General features: G+C 46.7%; 1 protein-coding gene across 6 annotated transcripts in view; it reads right to left on the bottom strand.

Moving 5' to 3' along the window:
- Positions 1–1,037: 1,037 nt before the first annotated feature.
- ZNF618 (zinc finger protein 618) overlaps positions 1,038–19,152 on the bottom strand; it is a 162,371-nt gene continuing 144,256 nt past the window's right edge. For all 6 annotated transcript variants that reach the window (XM_037399196.1, XM_037399197.1, XM_037399199.1 and 3 more), the window contains 3 exons: positions 16,402–16,479; positions 11,246–11,347; positions 1,038–10,162 (listed from right to left, as the gene is read on the bottom strand). In XM_037399196.1, the coding sequence (XP_037255093.1) occupies positions 8,649–10,162; positions 11,246–11,347; positions 16,402–16,479 (1,694 nt within the window). In that variant the 3' untranslated portion in view covers positions 1,038–8,648. The remainder of the gene's footprint in view (positions 10,163–11,245; positions 11,348–16,401; positions 16,480–19,152) is intronic.

Below are 19,152 nucleotides of genomic sequence, written 5' to 3'. Positions count from 1 at the left end.
GCTCCGGACAGCATCAGCCAGTCTGCAGTCCTGCATGCAAACCCGCCGGTGGTCCTCACTCCCCATCGCATCCTTGCGACCCTGGGAGACACTTTGGATGTAAGTCAAGACTGGCAAAGCCTCCAAGCAAAGATTTCCGTGCCCTTTCATATCCTGGCTATCAACATAAATACAGGACCTGGTCTGGTGGAAAGGACCAAGCCCGCTCAATGCCCAAACGCCTTTCTCCTGTGGTGAAAGCAAGTTGACAGATGGATCTGCTGGTACAAGTGAGAATCTCTGGCCACACCGGGCAGAAACACGGCACCTGTGAGTTAAGACTATCTTGCCCAGCACCAGCTCGCACTGCTCTAGCAGCACAAAAGCCAGCCGAGCTGAACCTGTCCCGGTGGTGTGAATACATGGACCGCGTCACACCACAGCAAACCCCTCCAGCTGGCCCGGCAGTCTCAGTTCACTCTCTGATACGTACAAAAATCTCCCTGGCGAGAGAGGAGCAGGTTCACTGCACTGCCAACCAAGTGTGAGACAGAAAATGCTCTGGAAAATGCTTTAGGGAGCTCTGGGTGCACAAGGGATGCAGGGAGAAGCCCACTGTAGAGTTTCACGGCTGATGAGGTCCATCAGGGAGACCGCTGCTGAGCTTTAGGTCACTTTAGCGGATGCTTTCCTTCTTCACGAGACACTCGGCACTGGCTGATATCCCATTCATGTGCTTGAAAAATAGAAAACCCCAGACACTATTTTTGTTTTTTTCCTAAAGGTTGTTTTATTGTAAAACCATAAATACAACACTGACATGAAAATCCTCAAGCAACGGATGCTTTCTTACAGTTACAGTTTGTCTTCTGCCTTGGCATCAACTCTGAAAAGAATGTTGCAGAAACATGTCTCTAAGATATCTCCAAATAACCGAGCTCTGGCCTGGAGCGCTCAGCTGGTTTGGAAGCTAAGTGGAACTATTCCTCCTCTCTTGTGGAATATTTCCATTCAGACAGCAACAGACTTGTAAAAACAGCAACATTTAAACACCTTGATTTTTTTTTTCTTTAATAATCCTTTTCATTTGACGTCAGTCTAAGTTTCAAACAGCACTGAATTTATTTAGCTGTAAAAACCAAACCAAACCAAACCAAACCAAAATCCTAAAAAGAAAAAAAAATCAGAACTTGAGTTGGCCTCAAGCGTTCATATATCACAATGAAAATCAGCAACTCAACCCCGTGCAATATTGCTCTCTATTGAGTCATTCGATCCACACCAACAATACATGAGACTTCAAACAGGTTTTGTTTTGTTTATTAACACAGCAAGTGTGACATTAGATAACCTTTTAAATACAGTACATGGTACAGTGCAGGGCCAGCTGCCCGCACTTTTCCCCATTATGAAGACAAAGCCAGCGGTGGCGGTTTATAAAAATATTGTGTTGCTACAAAAGTATAAATTAATGCTACCGGTATTAAGAAATATTAAACACATAAAACTTATAAGGATTAAGAAAAATATTCATTAATACCTGTAGAAAACTCTGGCCTAAAAAAGATATTTTTTGTATATTTTTTGTATATTTTTTTTTGTATTTTTTAAGATGACATGAGATTCTTGCACTCGCACGTAGAGACACACGCAGGTGCATCTGTGGTATTGCCTAGAACATCTGCATCTACAGAAAGGAAGGAAATGCACACAAGTTACTGAGGGGAGGGAGGGTGAGGAGGGAAAGGAGAACATTAATCATTTGCTTGATGAAACAACAAGAATTCCGCTCCCAGCAGAAGGTTTTGAAAAATGAACATACGAATGAGGAACAGCTTCTCTTTTCAGACTGGCTGCAAACAAGGATTTCCTGACGGTTTGGTTTGTCGGCAGGACACTTTCTAGCTACGGCGTGGACCAGAATCCTCATGGTCTGGATGATGTGCGTTCCTCCTGGACTTACAGCCTTGGCTAGTCACCTATGTTTCAGTTCATCCATTATCAGTTTTCCTTTTAAATAATTTAGAAAAAAAAAATATTAAAGTCCCACTAAGTTTAAAGGGACCATGGAAAACAGCTCCTAAGACTGTTACTCCTTCCAGAATACATGCCTCCTTCCTTGAGTGGAAAGGTCCTTCTCCATAGATAGCAAGAAAAAAAAATAAAAAAAAAAATCCCTCCTCCCACCCCTCAGCCCACCCAAAAAAACCCCAAACATCCTATCCACACACATTGCAGAGACCGCCACAAGAACCCCCAGAAGACTGAAAACAAGCATTCAAGGCTGATGAGGCTGGAAGTGTCTTTTTAAGGAACTTTGGTTGTAAAAAGCAAGGGTTTGACATGCCTGTACTCATCAACTCCACTGGAAAATATTCCTATTGTTAAGGCTGCGCTGCTCACCCGGGTACCAGGACAGGCTGACCACTGTCACCGACGCTGGAACGATGGGAAGGAAGAAAATCCTTTCAGTCAGTGGTTGATGTTGTGCAACAATGAGCCACTTACAGGACTCATTTCAGAAGCTATTCTAAAAAAATTCAAACTCAGCTGCCTACAGATCATTAAACCCTAAAGGGTCGACTGGATACACCGTTGTCTAACGTGAGCAAAACTCTTCTGTCAAGTTATAAAACAAAGGACTCTAACAGGAGTAGTAAAAAACTCAACTAACCAGCCAAACAAAACCCAAAATTCAACAGAAATCCCGCAAACATTCAATATATCAAATTAAATTTCAGGGCAATACACTCTCATTGGTTTACCATTTCTGGCCTAGCATAAACGAACGATCCCACAGCACTAACGAGGCATTCAACTTGGAGCTGTGCTTGGGTCCCCCCTCTCTGCATTTCCTCCTGTCGTTCAGCGCCATTTCCCGCAGCCCCAGGAAGATGACAACCCGCGGCACAGGGACAGGTCCCATGCACTGTGACAATTCTTATTGCTACGGAGCGACATCTTCAGAAATACCTGACACGGGAACACTGCATCTCAGCCAGCATTTCTGGGCATTCCCAGTGGGCGCCACAGATTCAAGATCGAGGTGTAGCACAGAAGATGCACAGCAGAAGCAGCAAAACGTTTAACGCTCTCCCCACCCTGATTCTTGCACCTCGGCAGTATAAGGGTTGACAAGACATTTGCTCCTCAACCGGTGTTTTCTCCTCTGTCCCTCCCGCAAGTCAGCTACCTCCCTCCTTTATGAAACCCGGTTAATGTACGTACTGGGGTGCTGGGAAGGGTTTGGTGCCAGTGGTGGGTGGGAGGATGCGGAGGAAGATGCCCTGTGAACCCTCCTGGACCCATCAGTTACAGGACTGGCATTTCCCACCCCTACATCCAGTCTCTTTTCTCGGCGAGGTCCAAAGCAGCCCTGTGCCTTACGGAGTGTGCTCCATGTAGCTGTACAGCCTTGTTTTAAACGACAGGGCTCAGAAAACATTCCCTTAACAGGCTCCTCCCAGACTTCTCCCCCTGAAAAAGTTTCCCAGAACCTGCCTTTAGTGTCTTTTTGCTAATTTTCATCCCGTCACTCCTAACTGTTCCATAGGGAACAACTTGTTCCTTGCTGCCTGTGCTCCCTCTGAATGCTCACGGGAATTCCTCTCCACCTCCTTTAGCCAGAGAGATGCAATTAGAGATCCGAGTCTTTCCTCAGTACCAAAGCAGCACCCCCAGCCTTTGAATAACCTTTTGGCTGCTCTTTTACTGTCTTTTTTATTTATCAGTAACTTGGTGCTGTCTGGAAATGCACGCAGCATTCTCCCGAGTAGCACAAGGTCTCAGTCACCCTGCTCCTGTGCAAGACTACATCCTGGCTTGCCTACTGCGGGATCCAGAAAGTGGAAATGGTCCCTCAGACCGGGTAAGGCTGAGCAGACGCATCCGCCAGGATAAACATACGTGGTAATTTCTTCTCATGCTAAACCTTCCATGTTATTGCAAGCAGCTGGAAAAAAACAAAGCAACCAACCTGAGACATCTCACTGAATACTGTATTAAATCAAAAACCACAATTTAGAGCTCAAGCAATTTGCAGTCTCTATTTTCAGTCATTCCCGAGCTTTGAGAGTATCTGCCACAACTTCATTTGCAAAATGCACATAAGGGTCATGACTCCCTGAGCTGCTTCTGGACATATTCTCTGATCAGCAGGGGAGAACACCCAGCAAATGCAGTTAAACCAGTGCAGGGGGTTTATATGGGTGCTTTAACCAACTTAACTCAAAGTTAAACCGGTTTAACCAGCAACTAACAAACAACTGAATCTGATAAAACCTGAGCCCACAGTCAGTTTTCACAGAAAGTTTTCCAGATTGCACTAGTTCAAATACAAGCAAACCAGTTTTCTTAGAACAGACATAGCTTTGACAAAAAGGAAAGTTTACTTCTGTCTGAAACCGACCCCGGTGCAAGACACCAAGCCCATCTTGCGAGCCAGGACACAACTGCCGTCTGCTGCCAGAGGCATGGGAGGAAGAGACAGACACAGGAGACAAATCTGGGCTCCGTATCCTGCTCGGGCTCTCTGGCTGCCATACTCACACAGGAACAACCTTCTGTTTTGAAGAGCTCTGCCTTTGTATCCCACTTGCTCGGTTTTCTAGTAACAAGGATCTTCAGACAGCATTGGAAGGCCCTTTTTTCTTTAAAGTTCATCTTCTGTTGGTGCTTGCTCCCCACCTGAAGACCATAATCCTTCCCAAAGCAAATGTGTAGTCAGAAAACGAAGTCTGCAAGGTCAGGCACACAGTAAGCAGCAGAAACAAATGAATGCCTGGACAGCACACACCCCATTTTGGTGTCCCAACACATTTCTCAAGTGTGAGTAAAGGAAACAAACAAGCAGAAGGCAAATTCCCAGCGTGACCTACCAGAGGATGATCCCAATTCTGAGGACTTCTCCTCCCAGCTCAAAGGAGCAGAACCTCATGACTGCTCTGGCCAAACTAAGAGGCCCTCTCCTCTCCGGTCTCCCCCCACAGGACGGACAGTGCTTACAGCCCAAGTGCTGCTCCACACCACTGAGCCAAGCACAGAATAGTTAGCGTTGCGATAACCTGTTAAACTAAGAGCTTCCAAAATTCAGACCTTGGTAAGGTAACTATGCTCCCTCGAATGCAAATCCCAGTCTTGAACATGGAAGGAGAAATAGGAGCAAGAGCTTGGCATTTAGAGCACATCTGTGCACTCCAGATGTGCTTCTCTTTAATGAAGCATACCAGACAAAAATCAGCCTGTGAGCAGACACAGCATGAATAAATAGCTCCTCTGAGCTGAACACCTGTAACCACGCTTAAGACTCATGAAAAGCTGTGGCTTCTTTCACCGAGTCACTGGAGAAGGGGGCTGGCTAACCAGCTCCTCTTCTCACCAACCTTCCAAGCTGCTCCATTTTAGCGCTTTAGGTTTCATCTTGTTTTTTCAGCTGCCGAGTTGAGTTTTTAAGTCTTTGGGAGAATCTCATCTACCAGACATCACTGCATGGCTGCTTAACATCCATCGTTGGAGCAACTACAACCAAAGTTGCCTTGGAGGGGACACTTGCTTGAATGGGGGAGAGGGCCAGTCAGCCCCTCTCTTTGGTCGTCACAGCAAGAAAGCTCCAGATCTGAATGCCAAAATCACACTGTACAAAGGGGAGGGGGAGACGGGCTGGGAGTTAAGGGTGGCTGCGGCTTTTCTGTTTGCATGCCCTGGCCATGCAAACATGGTCCAGCTCACTGCTGAGCACAACCTGGCAGCAAATGGTTGTGCAATCTACTGCAATTTTACCTCATTCTCAATTCCAGGGATTTAAACCTGTGCTCGCTCTGCTTTGTCCACTTCCCCACCCTGAATGCCTTGCAGACAGACAACACAATGAGCCTGAGCTGGCAGATTCCACAGAAGTTATCAGCCTGTCCCTTAGCAAAGGAGTGCTGGGGCTTGGAGCTTTCTTTTCAAAGGAACGCAAGGGTTTTGCACATTCGCCTGAGCACTGAAGAGCCTGTGAGTGGCTCTCAGGGTCTCAGGTGAAGCAAGCACAAAGGTCTAAGTGCCATTAGTAAAAACAACTACAAATCCTGTCCCCAGTTCTGCCCACCAGCTGAGCTGCTGGTACACACTGTAGCCTCAAAAGCTAATCTTGCTTTGGATCCATCCTCCAGCCAAGCCTTCTTGCTGCAGGATACCTTGTGCTTTTCAGTGGGAACAGAGCACAGCACAACCACTTTGAAACTGGCACACATCTCACTTCGGTTTTTTGTTTGAGACTTAGTTCCTGTTTGTTACAGGTTTCTCCTGCATTGCAGTGCGTTACCACGGGCCCAGCTGATGGCTGGGCAGACAGCATTCGACTGGGAGCAAGTAAAACCAGCAAGAAGCAAGTTGGCCCTACAACCAACACCTCCATTTGCAAAAGCCACTGCCAGAAAAATAAGATGTCCAAGTGCCTCTGCCTTGGCAGCTCGTTTTCAAGTGCTGCCACCCTTGCAGTTGTCAGCGGGGTCGCACACTGTATCGTTTAAGATAGCCATATGCAAAACTTACATTTAGGAGACAACTAGTTCGCCCTGATGCCAAACAGTGCCAAGCAGTCAACCCAAACGCTAGACTCAAGCTAATAGCACGGCCTGTTTCTAGGCTGAAAAAGGGCAAGACAGCTGGGTGCAAAGAACTATCCTCAGTGACCTTGACCTAGGGGAGGTCTCTAGCACGCCAGCTGTTCCCCTGTCCGAGCCCCACGGCAGTGAAGCTGTCAGGTAGTGCCTGTCAGGTTCAAGGCATCTGCACACAAAGCCTGAGAGACTGGGTTTGCCGTTTCTCACATCTTGGGACTTGCAACTCCTATTGCAACCAGAGACGGGCAGGTGCGATTTTGGCTTAACATCTGTTCAACAGCAGCACTTCAACGAGAGACCCCAGTCTCACCACCGCATTGTCAGCAACCAGAAAATACCAGGGTGCTGATAAAGGGTTTCAGCCTCCAGCCTGCCGGCTCAGAGCTGAGCGAGTCCATCCTCCCGAACCTCTGATGCTGCCCTGCTGCCACTGTGGCTGCAGCTCCAGAGCACGTTACTGGAAGCAGGATAGACTACTTCAAAAATAAGAATTTGCTTCAATTTGCCTCTGGGATACGAGTCCCAGTGATGAAAAATTAACCGTCTGGCACCAGAAGTTGGGAATTGTCCAAGAGGCAGCAAACCTTTCTGAAAGCCTGCAGAGATCCCATCCAGCAGCCCATGAACTGTGTGCCTACAGGCACTGGCCGCAGCAGAGCACCGGCCTTGGTGGACAGCAGAGTGACTGAGATGTTTTTGTCTTACGCTGATCTCTAATTGCATTTGGGGTGAGCCAGTAAGTGTGAATGTTTCAGGGCCTGTGGCCTTCCTAGCCAGAACAATTCAGCAACATAACAAGTAGTGTAATGCACTGTAGGTATTAAAAAGACATTCGTGCTACTAGAGGAAACCATTCCAAATAAAATGGGAAGATATTCTTTGCACTCAATTGGGAGCACTTACATTCAGAAGGATCTTTGAGCCCATGCACTTCTCTAAGCTTCCTTCAAACCCCAGTCTGACAAAACTGATGATCTTTGTTCCCCTGAAAAATCATACACCTTGGTTTGTCCTTGGCCTTGCAAAGGTTATTTTGGGTGTGTGTGCCGAGAAACACTTTTACAAAAAGTTTAGGTACAAGGGTTCTCAATGGCAGCTGGCAGACCCCAGCAAGCTTGCCGATGGCCCACAGGCATCTGTGCTGTCGCCACTTGCTTGCTTTTCCTGGTTTCTAGTTTTTCCATAGAAGCAACTGCTGTTGTTCCCATAAGGATATTTAATCGCAAACGGGCTGCGCTAGAACAAGTTTGAGAACGCCTGATGTACAAAATTCACAGAGAAGCTAATTAACACCGGGAATTCAGAAAAGAAGTTATGCTGTAAAAAATAAATTCAAGAAGCGTAACAATTACATTTTCTGCTGTGAACCATTTCTCTTAGTTTTAAATCAAACTTATAATCACTAGCTAACGTGTTAAACTCAAAACTGGGAGAGAGAAGAAGAGTAACTTTTGTGTTTTGGAAAAAAACGTGTATGAAAAAGTTAAAAATAAAATAAAAAGACGCCTTAAAGTATCCCTTCCTGATTTCTAAAGATACTGGTGTTCGAAAAACACAGCTGCCCTGATAACATGCACCGTATGTCAAGAAGGCTGCAGACAAATGCCCTCAAGGTGTACAGTTATTCAAAGGAGCAAAGTCCAGTGCAGAACTGGTCTGTTCAATGTGGTCTGATTATCCATGGCAAGATGGCCCAGGGGACAAGAGGAAAGGTGGGGTGGAGGAGAAACAAAAGAAACTTCAAGTCACTTTAGATCTCAGCTGCCTGAAGACTTTAGAACATCAGCCTCCCATTCGTCTGCCCACTTGAAAACATTAGAAAGTCTGTCAAGTCCACACACTATCTATGGAAAGGAGCACGTTCCTGGCAGAGGGCTGTCTCTCTCACGTGCTCAGCTTTCCTTTCAAACTTAATTTTATATATATTTATATTTTTATATATATATAAAAAAGCACTTGGTTTCCAGGGGCATTCATAATGAGGTCCACAGTGTTTAGAACTTAAAATTCTTTTTCTTTGTTTGGAACAGTGTTTTAAAGTTTTGTTTTAATTAAAAGACAGTCTTAAAGCATGTTGGACTTCAAAAACATGAGTTTGTTCATGTCTTCTGGACTGAGTAGCCGTCTCCTTTTGATTAAGAGAGCCTGCTCACACATATTTACACATTCACTTCTGGCACCAACAGCAGGCACTGCTAAGAGCCAAAAGGCTAGCTTGGCTAGTTTTGTATGCTTTTGGGTAACACACGACCAGTACTGAAAGAGGTCAGGGGTGGCCTGGAAGAGAGGTTCTTGCAAATAATCATAGACTTCATTTTTCCCGAACCAATCTTCTTCCTGAGCTGCTGTGGCTTCCCCTGCTGCCCGAGGCTTCTTGGTTGAAGGTTCAAATTCTGTTTCTTCTGCCCAGGACTCTTTCACCTCATTGATCAACTCACAGACCTTGCCAATGATCTCTTCGTGCTGGTATGGTGGGACGGGCCGCAGCTTCTGCTGAGGGTCTAAGATCATGGCTACCTTGTGTGCCGAATGAACTTTGAAGTTCTCCTTCAGTGCCTCCAAGAAGAGGTGGCAGAGTTTGCTGACCACGCCAGCATCGTTAGCTTTGGAAGTGAACAGTTTCTCCAGTTTGACGTAGGTGGGCAGTACCAGCTGCAAGGTGGGCCGGCTCTCATTGCTCAGCTCAATCACTGCCTGTTTCACCGGAGCCAGAATGGCTGCCAGGTTGCTGAGCAGGTGTTTGTTCAGGTTTTGGATGAGGTTCATCTTCTTAGCCCTGCTGTAGAACTCGCAGATCTGCTCGTAGCGCTCGTGGACGAGCAGGAGGGAGTCGGTGACCGAGTTCCAGCAGGGTGGGGGAGAGGTCTCTTCCAGGGAGCCAAAGGTCTCCTTCGAGAGGCCCGTGGATCCTGCCAGATCTTCACAGACATTCAGGAGCTCGATCACTTCGTGCATATTGCGAGCCTGTAGTGTTCGCTTGTTCAGCACACTCTGCACTACCGAGTTCAAGGCACAGGCTGAACAACGCAAGCACATGCCTGCCTTGGAGAACGCAGAGGAATTGACTTTGCAGTCTGTGACGTACACCGTCCTGATCTCTGACATCACAAACTCCGAGAGCACGTTCTGTACCCAGTGGTGGATAAAATCACCATTATCTCGAATGTCTACGCCCTTAATTCCCAGGACGTAACTCTTGATGTGGTTGCCTTCCACCTGATAAGCTGTCAGGATGTAGCAAGAATCGGGACCAATACTCTGTGAGTGGCAAGTGACACCGATGCCAAGGCACGCGTTGCTGCCCAGGGCACAGGTGACTTTCACCTTCACTTGGTTGTACATCCGAGGCAAATGCTTCAAAGCCAGTGTGTTGAAATTGCCAAGGATTTCGGTGACAGAGAAGGCACCATAGCGAGCTCCGCTATCCACCAGGGTCTGTGCTAGCTTGATGAATTCCTTCCCGCTCACCACACTCAGAGCCCCAAGGTCAGTGCACATCACCCTCAGGAGCCTCTCAGCAATGTTCTGCCGCTCCTTCTCTGGGATCGCGCTGTTCCCTACTGAACCGCTTGCAGATGCTGCAGTGAAATACAAGGAGGGAGAGAAAGCACCGTATGAGCATTGGCCCTCTGCAACAGGAGAGAGGAGGAAGTCGCAAAACAGTTCTCAGAGAGACCCGAAGAGGTGGAACATGCCCAGATGATGGAAGAAACGTCTCCAACCCTGGATTCCTTCCCCCTTCTGGACAGAGGAACCTCCAGGGACAGGCCTTCTTTTGCTTAGAGCAGCAGGGAGCTTATCTGCATGCTTTCCCTCGGGTGGGGGCTGAGACAGAGCACACACTATCTACTCACAGTCCGGTGCCTTAAACCAATGGCCTATCTGTGGTGTTCAGTAATACCTAGTTAAGTTATAATAATCACGTGTGTTGTTTACTATCCATGTCTATGGGCTGGTGGTCATAGCTTAGCCTTTTCGTTTTTGTGATTTGACCTTTTTTTTTTAAGACAGTTATTTTAAGAGGAGTTGCTCCAGTGAAGCACACAGCTTCCTCCACCATCTCAAACAGTGCCGAAGCCCCAATTTCCATTTCTTCCTCTGAACTCCACCAACCCCACTTTCTGTGGCAGATTTTGGGCAAAAAGTGTCAGTTTTGGCTACACCAGAACACAAAAGCACCACGATTTCGTATCATCCTTCCCCCAGGCTGCTCAGCTCAAGTGCTTTGGAACTGATTTTCTACAGGGCTGAATTTTACCTTTTCCCGTGGTGAAGCAAAAGCTCACAGGACGAGCTGGGGATAAAGCCTGACAGCGGCTGCCTGCCAGCACAGGGAGTGACAGGTTATGCCTATGTGTCACACTGTGACGACTGGATTAGTTTTTTAACTCCAGGCTGGGAACTCTGACCTTTGATTAAAAGTTATTTATTTCCAGGACTTCCCAAATGCATCCTCCTCACAAACCTTTCCAACCGTCTCCCCAGGATTCCCAGCACTTTCTGCATATAAGCACTCCCGTAATGGTAGGGATGAAATGAAATGCAGTCGGGCAAGGACACGGGCCTTGTGCAATGCCCATCGCTGCTGCACCCTCTCTGACAGTCACTTGTTCAAAGTGGACAGGTAAGCCCAGGACAGAAGAGCAAACACTGCTACGTACTATTGTTGGCGTTATTTCTTTGGAGCTGTGGTTTCCACTTTTCTTCAACAACAGCTAGAGGTGATCTGGGCTGGCTAGAGGCAATATTGTTCTCGTTGTCAGCTGTGGGACAAGAGACAGGGAGGTGTTAGAAGCACAAGATAATAATGCTTAAAGCACAAAGAAGGGGAAACAGCACCCATCTGCTTAGCACTTACTTATGGTTCCCTTAACCAAAGCGACAACAATCTACCATTCTCTGTAGCTTTTAAGCATTTTCAGTGAGATGGCACAGTACTGTCAGAAACCTTGGAACTGTCTTTGGACTTGCAACCTATCACCTCCCAAAATGTGGCTGAAATGACAATAGCTTTTCTGTGCACCAGCGACACTGATGCCATCAGCACACCTTGAGAAATGTTTCCCAATCAACTGAAACCACACACCAGGAAGAATAGATGTTCCTTGTGCAATCTGACTTGTGCAATCTACTTGCTTTCTAAATGACAGGAGGTGCAATATTTATCGTTCTTTTGCCTTACTGCATCCTTCTTCCCTGTTCTTCACTGTTAAGCACTTTGTCTTTCAAGCTACGCCCAAGTCCTCTGTATCCAGGGCTCTTATTATAATCTTCACATATGGTTTCCTCCCACCGTAGAGAGAGGGCCAACCTCCTCTCGGGCTGCTCACCGCTGCCTCAGACTGGAAATGAAAAGAGAAAAACCCCAAGTTTCTGGAGTGTGACCAAAAATTGTTCCTCACTCTGGCTGCAAAGACACCAACTGCCCTAGGGGTCTTCGTGTTCATGCTCCTGTTTCTGTGTATATAAGTGGGCTAAACACTTTGGCTGCCAATCTAATGAGATCTTTCAAGGAAATGCAGTCAAGGTCTGTAAATTCTGTATTGTTTCCATGTTCTTTCCTCTCCTGTGCCCCAATAAATTCTCCCCACCCTCTACAGGGAATTTTCTAGTTCCTAATACGCTTCACTGTGAAACTGTGCTTTGAAATAGGCTGTGAAGCATCATTAAAGCACAAAATGAAGAGAGGTGGAAAAGGAAGGAGAAAGATGGAGAGACTGATGATCACACTGAACAGAAGGATGGAATTAAAAACAAAGAAGACAAAACAGGTCCTTTATGCATCACAGCTGGACTCATCTCACCCAATTTTGGACACCCCTGTTAGACACACCTCTCTTCAAATTGGCCCCTTAGGGCTCCTTTTACACTCAGTGGCACAGAACAGGCTTAAGACTGCAATTCGTTCACCCAGGCAGAACTAGATGCCTCTTGTAGTATAAGATCCATGATGCTCTGAACTCACCTGGAGTCATGACTTCTTCTCCACTGATTATAAAGGGAGTCCAAGTTGACCAGTTCAGGTGGCAGTATCTACAGCCTAGGCACACCGGCATGCAGTGACATGAATCCTCCCCCAGCGCTCCAGACAGCAGAGCATGAATTAGATGAACACCTTATTAAGGCACACACAGGCATGCTGCTCTGCAGCCCAGGCTGATCTGGTGCTGTGCAGAGCAGGGGGCTGCCCATCAGAACAAACAGGAGAGGGCAAAGGTGCTCTCCTTCATGAGTGGCAATGACCTGGGAGAGAAGGGAGACCACCACGGATCTAGAGACAAGCAATGAAACTCCAGTGCCCTCTTAATTACAAGCAAGTCCTCTCAAATCTGAGCAGCTCTGCATGTTAACTGCTGGGGCACTCACAAACCTCGCTGATGAACAGCCACAGACTGCACAGGTATTCTTAGGCCTGGGCACTGCACCTAAGTATACCTAAGAGCAATCCAGGGTATGACAGAACCAGGGTAGACTCTGGGACTGCCTTGAGGACCATTCCCAGGGAATTCACTGGTCATGGCTGGCACCTGGGGAGGGCTGCCATGCTCAGAACTGCAGCCAGCGGCCAGTCTTTGCAGGAGTGGAAGAGACGTGAAGAGCAGGAGGTGCTCCAGTGAATGCCAGTGATCCATATGACATATCAATTTTCCCCCAGCATTTGCCTAGACTAACTGCTCTTGAGCTAATGCCACCAGTGTCCTCAACTGCAAACATCTGTGGGTAGGCAAAGGAAAATGCTCGATGTTGCCTACTAACTTTGTTCATGTTTCAGACCTTCCTTGTCTTGGTGAGGGGTGGATGGGGAGAGAAAACCTCTGTATTTCCTCCCCCCAACTCTTTATCTATTTCATAATAATAGAGGATTTATTATGTACAAATATCTGCTGGCATTCAATATGGTATTAATGAGATTTGTGCATTTCAGCCTCATCTTCCTTATCAGGCAGTCTGTGAACTACACAGATCATGGTTCTTTAATTTCTCTTCATGCCTCCAATCCTTTAATCCAGGTTCAGCCTAGTCGTCCTTTTATTTTTTTAGCTCTAGATTGCAGGAAAGGCATTATATGGTAGCACTCGACCTGAACAAAGTACTCTAAAGGGAGTAAAAGCTGTATATTGTACAGTGTAATTACAGAACAAATTCCTTTGCCTGGTGTTCTGCTGTTCTATTTCTGCCTTTCAGCATCCAATTTACATTCTAATTGCTTCTTCTCACTGTGTAGCTGCTTTACGGAGCTATAATCTCTCCTTATTACCTTCTAGCCTCCAGGCTCAGCCCTCTGAATGACTCAAGAGCCAGTATGTCCCTGCTTTTGCTCTTTGAGGCCAGCAGCATGTTGTTCCCTGTCTTCAGTCACTTGCGAGGGGGGCTCAGTGGATGCATCACATTTAGTTGGAAGAGATTAGCCCTTTGCATCAGACACAACAAGCCAAACTGGACTCCTGAACACATTAACTGAGGGAGTATTTGACCCATGTAAGCTTCTTGTATCTCTGCATCCCCATAATGAAACATTCCTTGAGCCAGGCACAGCGAGTGGTACAAACCGCTACTATGCCAGTGTCCCCAGTGTGTGGATCCCATGCCACCAGTGCTGACTACCGCAAGGTCTCTGCACTCCCAGACTTCAGAGATGTTGTGCCAATGGTGTTTCTTGGATATAGAAAACCCTGAGCTCTGACAGGCTGAAAGGCAACAAACTGCGACCAGAGTAACTGCAAGCCCTGTGTAATCGCTACCGTTGCTCTGCTTAAGTACAATACCCCAAACCGGACTTCCACCAAAGCTGTCTGTAGCTTTCACACCTCTTCATTTTGTTTTGCCCTGGTCCCGCAGGAGAAAACCCCGCGCTAATCGCCCCCAGCTGCACAGGTCTGGAGGAAAGGCTGGCGCTCCCTCCAGAGGAAGAGGCATGAGCACAGGACTGGCAAGCACCATGCACAGAGATGCCACAGCAAGGGATGGCTGCTTTCACAGGGGGCAGCCTCCGTGATGCTGGAGAAAGCACTTAAAGAAGACACAGACAAGCTTGCTGTCACTGTGCCACTGAGACATTTGGGAGGAAGCAGCCAAGCAGAAGACAGTGACTTACAAAAAGAGCAGGGAGAGATGAGAAAATACAGTTTCACAGGAGTAATCCTGAGTTGGGGAGAGGGATTTACCCATTAATGTATCTCTGCTGACATTACATGAGTCAGATCACAGGTACCTGCTCCCTCTAGCCCTGTTCTGTGTCCGAAGTAACCCAGGTTGAAAAAGCCCAGCATCCATGACTCATTTGCAAGGAAGAGAGGAGGAAGAAGCTGCAGACAGTATTAGCTTAAAATTTTCAACAGCTCACGCCTTGCCACGAACTGCCATTCTCCCTTTTGACACCTTAGCTTGGGCCCTCCTTTGCAGCTCCTTTACTCAGTGTCACCAAGAGCTGTAACTTAAAATGCTGCATTTCAGTACCAGAGACCAGAACAAGGAAAAGGATGCTCAGGATGCGGCTTGGAGGTAAGCAGAAAGTGCTCTTGACAAACAGCAAGAACAGTCCCCAGCACCGTGGAGGTGGCAGCCACTACCCTGTGCGGAGCTTCGCTGCTCCTCGGTGTAACAGGAAATCCAATCACTCCACATTAACCAGCTTATGTTCTAAACAGAAAGTAATGTCCAAAGAACTCACACCATCTTGTAACAAATCTAAATGTCTCTTCATAACCTTGAAAAGATGATAAATAAAGCAGACACTGAACAACACACAAAGCCTGCACTGAGATTTGCCAATGAGAACTGAACTGGCACCAAGGAACTGCTTGGATGAAGAACCCAAGGGGCACTATTAAAATTAGGACTAAAACTAAAATATAGAACAAGATAAGAACTTTGATTAGAATCATTCTTACAGAATGGAAAATATCTTTTCCTCAAGGCACTTGTCCTTCTGTGCCATTCTACTCAGGTCTTACCTGTAAAGTGAGGGCAAATGCAAGCACTGAATGTGTATCTCAACAGAGCAGCTGTCTGTTGGAAAACACCAGTCTGTCAAAGGTGAATTAATTTCTAAACCTGTGTTAATTCACTTGAATTTTCATTCAAGAGGGGGAAAAAAAGAAAAAATTATGCCAATATGTTAAAAAAATCCTTTGCTACATTTTAGAATATTCTGAACGCTGTCTTTGAAAGTGCTTTGGCTCTGAAATTTTACAATCGCCTCTATTGAGACACAAAACAAAAAAGGTGGCTTAGAAACAAAGTAGTGGAACCACTCCTTAGAATTTTCTTTTGTAGATAGCTGAAAAGGAAATGAACACAACTGCTGAAATGGCAAATTCTTCTGAGAACACATTTCAGTCCTTTGCAGAACTCCAGGAGACACAAGTACAGAAAAGGACTTGTGTGGGCAAAGGCTCTGCTGCCCTGCAAGTGTTTTTGCTTTATCTGCTTCCATGAGAACTACCCTTTTTGCAGGAGGAGGGATTTAATCTGCTGTAGGAGTGACCCATTAACGCTTATGCAATGAGTATTCCCTAGATACCTTTGGATAAAGGGGATGAGTAGTTGGATGTGCTCTGTGCGAGCATGGCAGCACGGCACGGTTCCTCTCTTCCTATGGAAAGGAGTAATATTTATGATATACCCTGAGCCTTGCACTGTTGCAGCCACTGCTACGTGCTCCAGTCTTTGAGTATCTTTTTTGCTGCAGGTGAAATTACTGGGGCTTTGGAAACCGTGAGCACAGAAAGCTCTATTGACACACAACGGGGTCAACATCAGGCATCAGCGCAGAATTTAATTCTCCGCTTTAAGCAAGTCGAAGTGCCCAGCTTACCTGCATGGGACTGCATGTGCTCCAGGAGATTGTTATAAAACTGGAACTGGATTCCACAAGCTCCACAGGTGTAAGGCTCTGTTTGGGAGAAATCAGTTCAGAAGAATTATACAGAGTATGCAGGGAAGCAGCACACGTGCATACTTCAGTTTGTACAGTAGCAGGGCAGTGCCTTAAGGCCCGGTCCTTGTCACCTCAGCCCACGTGAGCATGTCACAGCAGCTCCTTAGAACCGAACCCACAGGGCTCGGGCTGTGATTTGGGAAAGCACATGGGCACGTCACTGCTTCCTGGGCTGGGGTCAGGCGTTTTTCAATGTACTTCACTTTACTGCCACGAGAAGGCCCAGGATGGCAGAGGGACTGCTCGTGCACTAAAGTGATGCACCTGCCAGTGTGTGTGTGTGGGATCTCAGTGAATCTGCACAAAGATTTGAGAGGCTACACACTGACCGGGGTTTACTAGCTCATGCCTGCTGCAGGCTGTTTTAAGCATATCCTTGTTCTTTTTAAGCCTGAAAGCAAAGCATGGTGAATTCATTTTACATCCAATCTGTCAAATTCCAGCCTCTGCTGCCTTTCCTGAGTAAGACAAGGAGCACTGGGTTGTGAAAAATCCTGTTGCTCAGAAGTTGGGGCATGGAGAAGTGCCACAGGGGGACTCAGCTTAGGTTTTTTTGTGGCTGTCAACAAGTGCAGCGAGACTGGGGAATGGTGAGTGCCACTGGGCTCGGTGGCAGCAAGTCGCTGGGGTAAGCAGAGGCGGAGGGGAAGAAGCACAGAAATCAGAGCTGTGCCAGAAGGCTGAGAGCAGAGCAGGAGAGCCATGTTGCCAGAGTAATACGGATGAGCTGGAGTCAGGTAAGAGCTGAGCGCAGAGCTCCCTCATGAGCTGAAAGATACGTTTAGTTCTGTTCTAACAAGTATGTTGAAAGTGCAGTTTTTCCACTGAATTAACCTAACAGCAAATGTTTGCAGTTGCTCGTTTAAACAGTGTTAGTTGAGTGCATTAGTTGACAGACGTAATATCAAACTACAGTGGCTGAAATACATTAACATTGCAGTTTGCTTCTATACCTCCAAATACACCAGCACACTGCCACCACTTAGGCTGTGGCATTTTGTTTCGTAACAGAAGAATGGACAAATGCAAGCATTTGATATATAAACAACTCAGCATATAAACGCCTGGCACACGCACAGAGCAATGCCTATTGCTACAATATACCAGAAATCTGTACCTATGTTCAAAGGGAAAAACACATTCTGTATCAATGAATAAGCAAAAGCACCGGCATCTGGGACGGAAGAACCAAAATACAGGAAAGCACAAGCCTGACTTGGCTACAATCTGTAAGAAGTCTATCTCAGGTAGCAAAACCCAGAATTCATCAGATGGCTACAGGAAGCTGCGAGGGAAAACATAGAAGAGACCATGAGCAGTTCGTATAAGCTATACTTAAATGCTGTTAGGTTAAACACCCTGCTGTGACTTTCCCACAGAACCTACAGCCCTCTGAAACAATGGAGCCAGCTCCACCTGGAGAAGCTGTGCTCAGTGCTTTATTTAACTTACTGTATTTTCTTGTGATGCTACTCCTGTGTTTTGCTGTAGTGAGGAAGTTCATTAATACTGTACTTAAACGTGCTTGTGAAAAAAAGGGAAGACTTTGGCCCCTGGGTGGCACACTTTGGAATTTCAGGACTGGGCAATTAACACAGACTGGCTGTTTCTGCTGGAATCATCAGTAGTGAAATAGCCAGTTGTGGTGAAATGCCACAAGAGGTGCAATGTAATCTAAGTGTTCAGACCTTTTCTGTAATTATAGGAGAGGAGAAGACCCCACATGGGTGCAAACCATCCCTCTCAGATATACATTTCGATGTCGAATGGCCTGTTTGATAGATGCACCTATCTGACCCTGTTGCTTATGAAGCTTATACTGCTCAGATGGAAGTGTCTCAAAGTAAGTGGGTTGATTCCGCCTTCAAGTGTCAAAATTAACATTTGATTAATCTAATGAAAGAAGTCACATTTCAAAAAGCCTGCTGAATGTTGCTGGCAGGTTCCCGACAGGATCAGAAGAGCTGCAGTGCTGACACCACGGCAGCTTACAAGGCCACCACCCCTGTTCTTTGCCCCAGTGCTGTGCTGGAGACCCTTCCGCTACAAGAACTGGGAGAACAGAACATGCTGTACATCTCAGGTGCTTCAGAAACTCTGAAATTTAGAGGTGTCACACCATGGTTCCCTGGGACACTTTCAGGTCTCCATGTGCCATTTATAAACATCAGCAGGCACATGCATTTCCTTCTGTCATCTCTGCCTGTAGTAACCTTGGCCAGAGGAATTGGTGGCGGAGCAATCCATCCTTCACTGCTGCAGTCCAAGGACCCTTCTCTGCTCCCAGACAAGTACACAAACGCCACAATTCCCCTAGAAGCAGGTTTCCAAGTAGCCACCAGAACAACTCTTCCTCTAAGCTCAGTTACAGGGCACCTCACTGGGAAGCAAATCACAGCCAGCACTCTCCAAGCAGCACGTTTCTCACATTCATTTTTCTCTCCTGTTTCTCTACATCCTCACATTTCCCTCTCATCTTATTTTGCCTGAGCTGCTTTACCTTCCTCCTGGTTACAGTCTCAGCTGTTTTATCACCATAAGTCTGTGCTTTCTTCTAGCCCTCCCTTTGCCTGACTCCTGACCAGTCTTTTCTGGGTTCTCCCCATCCCCATCTATCATGCAGTGACC

Source organism: Falco rusticolus, chromosome 9, assembly GCF_015220075.1.
Source record: "Falco rusticolus isolate bFalRus1 chromosome 9, bFalRus1.pri, whole genome shotgun sequence".
NCBI classification, from domain to species: domain Eukaryota; kingdom Metazoa; phylum Chordata; class Aves; order Falconiformes; family Falconidae; genus Falco; species Falco rusticolus.
This window is presented reverse-complemented; position numbering and strand designations above follow the sequence as displayed.